The following is a 13262-nucleotide window of genomic DNA, read 5'->3' as shown; positions in this document are numbered from 1 at the left end:
AATGGAGCAATATTTTTGTCTAAAATATCCTTAATAGATGCTTCTTCTTTAAGGATTTCTTAAAAAAGTTATTTATTTTGTTAAAACTACATTATTCAATGAACTGAAAATAAAACTGCAGTATCCTTTTATTTAGCAGAATGCCCCCAAATCCCCATTTTTCATGTAAATGTTTTGCATACAGAATGGTAGGTAAACATTGGTACCATTATAAGACGTACTTTACAATTGTGCAATTAACAAAACAATTAACAAGGCAATTAACAATACAGTTTACAAAGCAATTTAATGACAATTCCCACGACAGTATAATAGAGAACTGGCAAAACAATTTACAATTTATGGTTTTGTTTCACTTTCCACTTATTTCACCATTCTTCTCTTTTTCAGAGAGAAAATAATTTTCTTAATTGACAAATAAATATTTTTGAGTGATCTCGCTTGTGAACAACTTATCGCTCATTTAAAAACTAAGGGGGATAATCATTGCAAATTATGATTTTACACTTAAAAAGAAATTTAAGTTATCAGTACGTAATACAGTTTGAACTATAAAAAAGTAATACTTGTTTAGTAGTATATGAAAACTCTATATGGGCCGCCTGGAGAAACTTTCTTTCTCCCAAAGTTTTAATGTTTTGAGTAATAGGACAGGGACAAAAATATTTCTTTCGTCGTGATTCGATCTAGGATATTCTGCATCGCATTAAGGCACAAGTACCATGGAACTTTATAAGTCCAGATATTGTATTAAAGTGGTTTGTGTATCGGAATGTCACGCAGGTGATCCTCAATTTGAATATTGACACCAGGAACACTTTGCGTGCTTTCCTTTATATTTGGGAAAATATAACACAATCAATGCAGGATTTTCTGTTATGCAAAGAATCAACCACTCTGATATTCACAAAAAATCACATTTTGACTAATTATTTCTTTTTCATGAATTCAAGAAATATGACACGAAAGGTTAGAATATATTTACATTTCTTTGTCCTTTCTAACGTTGGGCAAGTTTATTTCAAACGATAAGCATATGAAACATATTGTTTTGTGTAAAAATTAGAACATTCTCATCGTAAAACTTAAATGAGTGAAAATCGATATCAATATTGTTTAAAATCTTTCTTTTTAAAAATTGTCATTGCCACTCGTTCCTGGTAAAAAAATAAGTAGATTTTGTTTATTAATGCAGTTCCACTTTGAATTTTAGGGTGCATATTTAGCTTCCATGCCAGGAAAATCAAAGTCGAAACGGAAAGAGGATATTCATGCTGAATTATTAAAAAAACAGCTCGGTAAGTAATGAGAACTGTCTACTGTAAGTCACTTATTTTTCCCGATATACTATTTAGCAAGCGTGTGTCTTTGGACTGATTAGAAAATTAAAGAAATTGCAATTAGCAGACACTGAGCTACATTTGAACAAGATGACCGTTTATTTATTTTTTTTATCTTTTTTTGTTGTTGTCGTTTCATTATTAATCGCGAAAGATGAGTCTCCACTTTTTCGCAGACATGTTGTGTGAAATGAAATTGACTTGCACATGTTTGTGTTGCACTGAAAGTGGATTTATTCCTGGACAGGTATCACATATATTAGGAAAAAAGGTTAAATCAGGAAAAAAAATAAAAACTAGGAACCATTGTATTATTATATGAATGACTTTGATGTGATTCGTTAGTCTGTCTCAGAACGTTACCATAGTATTTTCATTTTTTTTTCACCTACTGATTAAAGAATGACCAATAGAGGCAGACATTTAACACTAATGTTCGATGACGAGAAGGGCCTATGCGATTGCCTGTCGTCTATCGTTAGCATGAGTTTTTATATTTATAGAACTTGTAATCTGCCAGGATGATTCCGATGGAGCATTATACCACACTCATCCCACGTTAGCATGGTCGCCACGACAACGTGCTTTAAAATCGTGTTTTTCACTTCTCTGGAATGGATGGTTGTATTCATATAAATGTTCCTAAATGAAAAGGTTGTCGATTTGATATCCATCATGTCCGCAGTGGAACCATCTTGAAAATCTTGTTATCGCTATGATACAGGCTTCTTGTGCCGTCTTGAAGTTTTTGAATGAAAATGCTGCCAGTCTGGCTTTCAATTTGCCATCTTGAAAACTTGAAGGTTTTGAATGAAAATGCTGCTAGACTGATTTTCAATTTGCCATCTTGAAAATAGTGTTATCGCTCTTCCACCTGAACAGATGATCATATTGGGATAGGGGTTCAGCTGCAAAGCTTGATATGATATAAACTGTATTTGCTTCTAAATGAAAATAATAGCAATTTTACTTCCGACATGGACTGTGTATGTTGCAAATTTTGTAATTAGAAATCCTTCTAAACGGATTAACGTGTCGACTTTGGGTTTTCACTACATGACTTCTTACTATACCTAGCTGGTCGTATATCACAATGACTCCGATCATACTGGCCATCATGATTATCAACTTAACAACTTTTAAGGCTATCTCTCTTGTACATTTGATAATTTCGACATGGGAATTTTCACTTAAACATCTCCAAATTTCATTAGTTCTGTTTGAAAAGTGTACCAATCTGAGATCATAAAAGGGACGCAACTGATACCATCTTAATAATCTTTTTCTTGCTACTCCTTTCGAACGCTGTATGAATTTTTCGTTCTTGATGATTGGTGCATAGGATTATGGTTCTAAATTGAATGAAACACAATCATTTATATATTCATAACTTTAAAGAAAATGAAAAGAATTAGAACACTTAATTAGTCAATTGGCAATAAAATTTGTTGATTGTAAAAGTTCCCTTTTTCATTGAAGTCTACGTTGTTACATCTCCAATTCGTGTTTATTTATACGATCTGTGTATATTGGAAAAATAGTAAATAGCCCTTTCTTATCTTATTTATTTTCTGGTTTGAATAAATATTATTCAAAGTCTAATATAAACTCATATCTGGTAATGTTGACGCTATACAGTATTATATTCATATAAAAGTATCACATAATAGTATCACATAACAGCATCGCACGATTGTTTAAATTTCATGAATTGTATTTGATTTTGACGTTTAATTTTATTGCTCATCACATTTCACAGTTGCCATGTTTTTGCAAAACGAGCAGGATAAGCTTTTAAAGTTTAACAATGGAACTGAGTTAAGAAAACGTATCGTGTTTTTTATCAATCATATTTTAACAAATACTTTGGTAACAGAGTACGACAAAAAGATGCGCGATGATGCCAACGTGACTGTGGGACGGAAAACTATCACGAATGAGCTTGATAACAAACCAATCAAGGACCTACAATTAACAGAGGCCGACCTCAAGCCCATGTTTGTCCTGGTGCAGGTGCTAGAGCGAGGCCAGTACTTTGTAAGTCATGCATTATGTATGATACATTCGTAATAATGGATATAAGAAGCTGTCAGTCTGTTGTTTTGTAACTCTTTTGAAATTAGGAATATTTCAGTGGTCACTTATATTTCGTCTTTTGACATAATGTCAGAAACGAAAAATATACAGATTCACAAAGCAATGGCACATCGGCAAACCCCGACAAGTTATGACATCTGAGAAAATCGGTCCACGGATAATACAAATTGCTCGTGTGTTGCACCCTTAAACGGTCTATATGTTTTATATTTAATAATAATAATAATAATAATAATAATAATAATAATAATAATAATAATGTTCGTTTAAACATATAATCAGGAAGACAGTAATCAATAATATTAGAGACAACTTTAATGAGCTAAGAAATGGCAAATAGATGAGACATATTGCATCAGAGATGTCAATTAACGCCCAGAAGGCTAGAAACTTTTTTTAACCTGATGTCTGCTTTAAACATTATCTAAAGAGATAATGAGATTCTTTGTCAAACAGTTTGGTTACGACACATAAATACATTGCTGCCTGCGTGTTAATTTTTGTACATAATATTTTAGCACCAGTGTATAATGTGTTGGTAGTGTTTGCCTGTCCGTCCTTCCCAAGAATCTTAATAATTAAATTCATCAAAAACGCTCAACGTGCACAAACGAAATGGTTAGGCATGCTTATTTGTATATATAAATAACCTAATGTTAGGCATACTTATATATATATATATATATATATATATATATATATATATATATATATATATATATATATATATATATATATATATATAACCGGATGTTAGGCATACTTATTTATATATATAAATAACCTGATGTTAAGGTATACCTGTCTGTATATATAACTAACCTGATGTTAAGACATACTTGTTTGTATCAATAAATAATCTGATGGTAAGGCATTTATGTTTATATATATAAATAACCTGATGTTAAGGTATACCTGTCTGTATATATACATAACCTGATGTTAGGCATACTTATTTATATATATAAATAACCTGCATTTAAGGCATACTTGTTTGTATATATAACTAACCTGATGTTAAGGCATACTTGTTTGAATCTATATATAATCTGATGGTAAGGCATTTATGTTTATATATATAAATAACCTGATGTTAAGGTATACTTGTCTGTATATATACATAACCTGATGTTAAAGCATATTTGTTTGTATATATAGATAACCTTATGTTAAGGCGTTTATGTTTGTATATGTAAATAACTTGATGTTAAGGCATATCTTTTAGCATATATAAATAATCTAATGTTAAGGCATATTTGTTTGTATATGTAAATAACCTTATTCTATTTTTGCCCACTACAGCAACTTTTCCGTTTCTCTTTATTTTACGCTGCTTTTTCAGATTTTTTATAAGGCTTACCGTGACTTCGTTTGACAAATAACCTTGTTGGTACGAATAAGCAGAAAAAGTACTTCAGATACACAAATTTATGATAACCTTATTAGATACTGAGGTCATTACAGCAACTGAACTTTTTTTTGGATAATTTTTAAAAAATTGCTGAAACATTTTAAGGACAAATCATAGCAAAATCAAGCAATAGTCAATTGAGGTAGACCAAAAAATGTTGATACGCGGTTTTGTATGCTTATATAAGTGATATGTATTTTTTTTACTTGGATGTAGTAATAGTGCTATTTACAATTATGGACTTAGACCTTTTGTTCTGCATGTGGGGGGCATCCGTGCATTACAAACACAGATCTTTATTTTATTAGAGAATAGACTCGAAATTATTGCTTTCTTGTCAGAAATATAAAAAAATCTACAGTCACATAATATGTACATATAGCGTATTTCTGATTCATTATCCATATATGTTTAGTCTCTACATTTGATGCACTTCATTTTCAGGGTGTATCCAGTCTTGTATTTCCTGACCAGCCAAGCTTTAGTGTTGTTAGCAATGGTTCTGAATGTATTATGATATCGAAAAAACTATTCCTGGAAAAAGCCAATGACGCAGTTATGATGAATTTACGTGAGATCGTAAGCCCTATACTGTATTAGCTAGACACTAAGTATTTTGCTATGTAATAATTTCACATTGTCTGCTAAAATGAGACCACTCCTATACAGTACCTCATATAGAGGTGTGAAGATCAATAAATAGTCAAATAATGCAGAAGTGTTGAAAGGAAAAACTGGAAATATGAAGGAATAGATTTTACAGGAAAATAAATTTCCTTCTTTCGTCGTGCATTAATGCTACATTGGACAAGACACATAGGAATTGGATTAATTTTTAATTATACACGAAATTGCAATGTTGTTAAAATGACAGATCGAACGGAATTAGGTTTCATATAGCATTTTATCATTTGAGAAAGTAAACATCATCCAAAGTTTACAATCAATCCGATATAGGAACAATTTAAATTGTAAATTTTAATTTTACGTGAATAAAAAAAGAAATGTTCCAATTTGGAGCACATTTGTCGTATTCATGTCAAAGTCTATAATTGACTGTACCTTTCAGGAATCTCCATATCCCGGTGATGACGAATTACAAAGCGGCCTTCAGGATTACGTTGACTGGCAGTCAGTTCGATCCAAGATTTACCAAAGGCTTGTGAAAGACAAAATCACGAGGAACATTAAACGCAGTGACTTTGTCCCTCAGTATCTTGGACAATATTGCTTTAGGACAGGACCAATATGGCATTAATATCTACAACAATTTCAGGAAATAACCAATAGGCAATTTTGCGTCTAAAGGACGAAACCGTGTACCGATGAACATTTTTCTTCTAATATGTGAGACAAATATTTCTGAAGGTGGGCGTAGACGAGTTACGCTGTCATAACGCGAGTCACTAATAAGTGGGGTTTATTTCCATAACGAAACTTCACTATCGGATATTGATAAACTTGTACAGGCAATTCTCAGCTAAACCACACGGATGTCAAAGAATTTATATATATATATATATATATATATATATATATATATATATATATATATATATATATATATATATATATATATATATATATAAATATATATATATATTTGCGTGTTCAGCATTGTTGGACGAGGTGTATGAATGTGGCCATGTCCCTGCAGATAACCATTTTTTTCCGGGCCGCACAAATGAAATGATTGCATTTCGCGTTGAGTGTGTATTAACCAAAATCATACGATTCTTTTACATTCTCCTGTCTCACATAAAACAATTAATTTTCGTTGGAGAGAAATAAAATGTGCTCTCTGGCCCTAATACATCTTATTTATTCAGCGCTTTAGAAATAATGATGCACGCAAAGGGGATTTCATTTTAACTCAACTGCTTCTCTATGACTGATGTGTATTCTCATTTACGTATATATCAGAATACGTTTCGGAATCTGAGAAACTTATTTTAATTACTTTTCAAACATCTTTATTCCTCGGAACAATTCCTCATACTGAACGATTCCCTAAAGTTGTTATTTCACAACATATCTTAAAAGCTGACTCTTACGAGACGCTCATCTATGTGATAGCAGCTGGTTGGCAGCGCGAGCCGACCCTGAAAAGGAATAAGTTAAGTCAAGCTACCGCACCGGCCTTCACCAAAGATAGCTTAAATTGCATCTAAGCATTTAAAGGTTTCTCTTGTTTTATGTAAGAATACGATCATACGTGGGGTTTTTTTTCCGGTATCAACGTTTGCAGAATCCATTGGGTGTGGAAATCCTCGCCCCTCAATCTCCGGATATGGTATGGCAATCGTTTATTCCAGAAAATGTCAGATTTGTAGTGGCGTACTAAATGGCGCCTAGGGCGACGATGATGCCCCAAGACCTTTGGCGCCCGAGGCTACCACTGCGTCCGGCCCCCCCGCCCCCCGTCATCGTTAGCAAGCTACTGCATTGGAACCTGACCAAAAGTTTCAACATCCTTTATTTATTTTATTGGCTTAAATTGTGATCAGTGAAAGAATCAGCATTGTTGTATTTTATTAGCTTTTTCATGTTGCAACGGTATCATTACTACTGACTTCAGACAAACGAAGTGTTCACAGCGATTCTGAAAATTTGTAATATTTTCCACTCCAAATATCACGTGTAAATTATTGTGATGTTTGAAGATATTTTTTTTTCTAAAGGGATTAAGAATTCTAATTCATTACATTTTTCAAGTATCTATTAAAGGCTATCTCTCGGTAGAGATATCATGACAAGTTGTTTAATTTTTTGTCCAAGGAAGCGTACACAATTTGACTAAGCAGCTGTCTGGTCTGGTTTGACCGATATCTCCAATACAATTTAAACAAAGAAAAGAAAATCAATTTAAATGCAGAGGATGGATTCTACTGGTAATCGAAGTGCAGAAGTACCCAAAGCCGTCAAGACCGATAAGAGGTTGCACATAATTTTTTGTGATATCTAACGCAGGTTAACAGCTGCGAAACAGATTTGCCGTTGATCTCTATGCATAAAACAGGCTTCGTATTCGTAGCCATGTAAACGTTCTCAGACAATTGTGACGTTGTTTGTATCCGGGCTGATCATCAACGTATCATGCTAGATAAATATAGATAAGGTATCTTAACTGAGCATAACATTGTGAGTTTATTATTTTTCAAAATGTTGGGAGTTATAGTACGAACCCAAGTTAATCTGCAGTGCTATGTCGACATCAGCAGATTACTATGTTTTGTATAAATTTCATATGAGTCTCACTTACTGCCTTAACAAAATAAAATAAAGTCTTTTAAACATATGCATTTGTGCTGTCAAATGATATGCAAGTTGACAAAACCTTTAGTGTTTCTTTATTTAACTTCAATACATATATATAGTCCTCTAATCTGAATGTATGATGTACCTCACAAAGATGTAACTGCTGCATGGTGGGTATTGTTGACAGCAAAAACATCTACACAGCCCCGGTTATACGAATTAAGCGATTTTCCATTTCGGTGTAAACAAGGTATACAATTGCCAGTTGACCATAGTTCATTTAAATACTCCTGAAACTAGTGTGTAAAAGGTTGTATAGACAACTTGCTTTAAAAAAAAGACAACTTAATTTCTTTTAACCATAAACAAAGTAGAGTCTAAATTCTTATATCATTATAAGGGCTGTAGTTCTAGTCTGAATGTTGGTTTTCGTCACGTCTTTAGTTGACACTAACTCTTACATCAAGACATGGGTCAAGTCAGTGTGGACTGGATCCTTTTGTCACGTCTTTAGTTGACACTAACTCTTACATCAAGACATGGGTCAAGTCAGTGTGGACTGGATCCTTTTGTCACGTCTTTAGTTGACACTACCTCTTACATCAAGACATGGGTCAAGTCAGTGTGGACTGGATCCTTTTGTCATGTCTTTAGTTGACACTACCTCTTACATCAAGACATGGGTCAAGTCAGTGTGGACTGGATACTTTTGTCATGTCTTTAGTTGACACTACCTCTTACATCAAGACATGGGTCAAGTCAGTGTGGACTGGATCCTTTTGTCATGTCTTTAGTTGACACTACCTCTTACATCAAGACATGGGTCAAGTCAGTGTGGACTGGATCCTTTTTTCATGTCTTTTGCTGACAACATACGTCTTACATCATAATATAGTTCATCATGGATGACATGTAACAAGCTGCAGATGAATGATGATAAAACTGAGGCCATTCTGATCACAACACAAAGACTTTCGCATTCACATCCTTTACCTCAAACAATAAATATCAGCAACGCCAACATTAAATTCACACAATCAGTACGAAACCTAGGTGTTACTCTGGACAGTACTCTCACATTGCACCAACATGTCATGAACATATGCAAGGCTGCATATCTTGAGCTGAGACGCATCAGCTCAGTTCGCAAATATCTTTCAGTTGATGCCATTAAAACACTTGTGTGTTCATTAGTACTTTCAAGACTGGACTATTGTAACTAAATTTTGTCTGGTTCATCTCAATATCTGCTCCAGAAAAAGTTCAAAACACAGCTGCTCGGATCATACTTAGAGTACCACGATCAGAGCACACCTCCCCGCTGCTCTGTACCACTAGCTATCCATTCGATCCAGAATCAAACACAAAATTTGTTCTCTGCTACGTTTCACTGTCGGACTCTAGTCTTTTGCATACCAGGGCCCAGTAACGTGGAATGAACTGCCCACTGAACTTAGACACAAAGACACAGTGATCACATTCAAGAGGGCTCTCAAAACTCACTTATTTCGACTGCAAGAACAAACTTAAAGACCTAATAATGTTTCCTACCTGAAATATTCTCAGCATGTTTTTTTTTTTTTTTTTAATGTTTTTGTAATTTCATGGTGTTTGATTTTATAATAATATTATTATATGTTTTTTTTTTATCTTACAGGTGTTGTCTAATGTTGTAAAGCGCTTAGAGCTTCTAAAGATTAGGCGCTTTACAAAGTCATTATTATTATTATTATTATTATTATTATTATTATTATGTCAGTGTGGACTGGATCCTTTTCGTTCATGTCTTTTGTTGTACATCATGGAATCGGTCCAGTCACTGTGAACTGGATCCGTTTCTTACGTGCCTTTTGCTGACACCATACCTATGTTCAATATCCTCGTGACAATAATGCACCTGTTGCAAATTATTCATACTGTTTTCAGTTAATTATCTGTCTAGACCCTAATAGTCACATTTTTTAATGGGTTTGACGTACAATCGTGACTCAAAGCTACAGTAATGTTTATTTTTGTAACACATTTTAAGCCAATAACAAAAGGTTTAGATAGGTATTGAAAATACGATGCCGAAGTGTCCTTGATAGAAGAATAAAAATGTAATAAAACGTGGCTTATAAAACTTAACATTTACCGATGCTTTAATAAAACATTATAAAAGAGCATCTTCGACTCAAAGTTGTTAAAAAGTTAATTATGGTACTTTGAGCTTACTTTTGACCATGCAGTTGTTTATAAAATTTTAACAAATTTGCTTTCCAGGGTATTGCAAGCATGAGACCTAATTCATTCTAATTCACAAAGGTAACGCGAAACCGTAGTTCATATATATTTCTGTTTTCAAAGTATTATGTAGTTTTTCATGCAACTCATATTGAAATATAAAGCAAATTATCCTGCTAGCTTTCTTGCTGAATCCATGGTAGTACTGTAGATCCTAATTTAGGGTGTTATTGTGATGATTTGTATTTAAATTAGGCATTTGTTGTTCTCAAGGTTGTTGTTCTTCCTTGTATGAAAGAATTCGACAACTTTATGAGATATAAAATGCTCCTATATTAAGATTAGTGGATTTATACTGAGCATAAAATTTAACTCAAAGAAACCAGGCACAAATGCACTATAGGTTTATTCATGTGACTGTTATTTCCAAAATGAGGTTATTTCCAAAACGAGGTGAAACGGAACTTTCGTGTAAAGCAGCGTATTATTGAAGAGGCTAATCGGTGTTTCTTAAGGATTAAATCGTATCAGTGTCTATATATTTAAGATGAGGGTCTACCACATAATATTTGCACAAGTAATAAACGTGTACACTTGTCAACTAAAATCTTACAGACGTCCTTTGAAAACGTAACAAGGAGTACGCACTGTGGTCTAATTCTTAGTAAACAAAATGAAAAAAAAAAAAAAAATGTGCAAGAGACCAGTAAAGTCTTTCGTTAACATTCAGTTATATAGCCCTCTAGGACAGTGCTGTCCAACCCGCGGCCGGCCCGCATTTTAAATGGCCCGCAAGAGCTCGAGCAGTTGTATAGTCGTTGCATTTCACTTTTCTGATGCGGTCTTCGGCTTCAAGAAAAACATTTATCAGTGGCCCATGGTGTCAAAAAGGTTGGACAGCACTGTTCTAGGAGATTGTTGATAGAGTTAGATCTCTCGGAGTTACACAAGTGTTTGGTAGCTACAACGGATCCTTTGATATGCTTTGCTTGTTTTATTTTTCTTTCTTTCAACAATTAGGTTTTGAATTTATAAACTTTTCAAGTACACAATTCACACATTTATTACAGATTCAGTTGCAGTAATTGTAATTCTGTGAAATACAAAGGCTGGAAACTCTGCAGTAATATTTTAAAGGAAACGGAATCCATTATCGTGCTGCATTTTGGGTCAATTTTTCACTTTTTACCCCCGTAAAGCTAAGCAAACTATAGAAAATTATCCATGGATGTCAAAAACATAAAGGACAGATCGGATAAACAGATAGAAAAATAACATATTTCATACACGAATTCCTAAATTAAATGCATGTGAAAAGAAAGATGAAAATTGTCTGCAGTATGAATGTTACGAGGCACAAATTAAATTGCTGTCACCAAATATCGTCTCAGTGAGATTTGTAACTCCCTTGAAGATCGGATTTCTTGTCACTAACATTAAAAACAAATCATGCTCTGGAAGCAATATTTGATTAGTTTATCACTGGAAGAATCGGATGGACTGATGATCAAACTTGAGACTCCCTACCTGACACATGCATTACTTCTGTTATTGGAATTTTCTTTCAAGAAAATGGTGCAGTTCATGTTACATACTGTAAAACTCATAATCAGACGTCACTTTATGCCTTGCACGGAGGAACGTGAATTTTGTATATGTGCAATGTTCTAAGATTTTAAGCAAGCGTATAGAGAAAGAACATCATATAAAACAAGATGATGCCAGTTTAGAAATTATGCATTTAATATCGCAGCTGAATTATCTATGACATTCATGGCGTGTTATTGTATAGGCTAGAATCGATTCTCAGCATTCGAAGAATTCTTGTGGTCGTTAAGACAATATTTTTAAGGGAATTCAGTTCTGTAATTGTCCATGGAAAGCAGCCTATTCCACGCAATAAATTGTCACAATGCATACGTGTTTTATCTTTTGTGTGAAGAGTCAATTACATCACGTAAAGTTTGTGGTATCGAAAGAAGGTTGATGATAATAGATTGGGACATATGTCTAATGTTTATTGACACTCGGACCTTGATCGTCCTCGAAACGCCACACATCTTGGAATATGTAATCAGGACGGTTCGTTTTGTTGAATATAGCATGTACTAACAACTACTACATACACCACAAATAACTGTGTGTGTGTGTGTGTGTGTTTTATAGTGATGTCTAGCACATGTGGCATCATGTCCCACCCAGTCATATTATCATGAAACCAGGCCGACCGGAATGCTATAACCACTAGGCCACCAAATAACTTTTTAATGAAATATTAAAACTTGGTTTTAGTTTTATAATATATATCTGGTATTTAACGCAAGTATTTTTTCCAAAGTCAAAACGGTTTTGTTAAACAGTACATACACAACACTGTATACTGGGACGTGTTTTCTTACGAGTAGGCGGAAAGTTTGACATGTCGTAGGGATACATCGAGGTCGTTTGGTTAAGACATGTAGGGATACATCGAGGTTGGTTGGTAAAGACATGTCGCAGGGAAAAATCGAGGTCGTTTGGTTAACACATGTCGTATTCAAATGTCGGATAAAGGAGACTAAGTAGAAGAAAAAAAAACGAATGTTATTTTATATTTATTGCATGCCCGCCCCCCCCTCCCCGCCCCCTTCCTCTTTCTAAATATTTTTCGTTTTACTGGTTGAACAAAATTCAAAACGAACTGGGATTTATGAAAGGTCGATTCGTCTCTTCAAAATTTAAACTTCGATTAACTGCATCTAAAAGTATCTACTAGCGGACGATAAAAAGGCACACAAGTAGGTTGAATCTAGGTGACTGATATTGAAATACGAATTGAACCCCAGATAAAGCACGTAAGAATAAATAGCCATGTTATAAACAAGTAGAGGTGGAACTATTGATTACTGAATTTAGCAAACATACCCTTGGGGTTTTAGCGTGAGCCATTTTTT

The 13262-nt window shown here is 33.9% G+C and overlaps 1 protein-coding gene across 6 annotated transcripts in view; it reads left to right on the top strand.

Annotated features, from left to right (window-relative positions):
* LOC149802823 (uncharacterized) overlaps positions 1–8146 on the top strand; it is a 34729-nt gene extending 26583 nt beyond the window's left edge. For all 6 annotated transcript variants that reach the window (XM_089952273.1, XM_089952271.1, XM_089952270.1 and 3 more), the window contains 4 exons: positions 1214–1298; positions 3217–3377; positions 5293–5427; positions 5918–8146. In XM_089952273.1, coding sequence (XP_089808399.1) covers positions 1214–1298; positions 3217–3377; positions 5293–5427; positions 5918–6106 — 570 coding nt within the window. In that variant the 3' untranslated portion in view covers positions 6107–8146. The remainder of the gene's footprint in view (positions 1–1213; positions 1299–3216; positions 3378–5292; positions 5428–5917) is intronic.
* The last annotated feature ends 5116 nt before the right edge of the window (positions 8147–13262 follow it).

Source organism: Sinohyriopsis cumingii, chromosome 3 (genome assembly GCF_028554795.1).
Source record: "Sinohyriopsis cumingii isolate HCF-2022 chromosome 3, ASM2855479v2, whole genome shotgun sequence".
Lineage (NCBI taxonomy): Eukaryota > Metazoa > Mollusca > Bivalvia > Unionida > Unionidae > Sinohyriopsis > Sinohyriopsis cumingii.
Note: the sequence above shows the minus strand (reverse complement) of the source record. Positions and strands in the feature narration are given on the sequence as shown.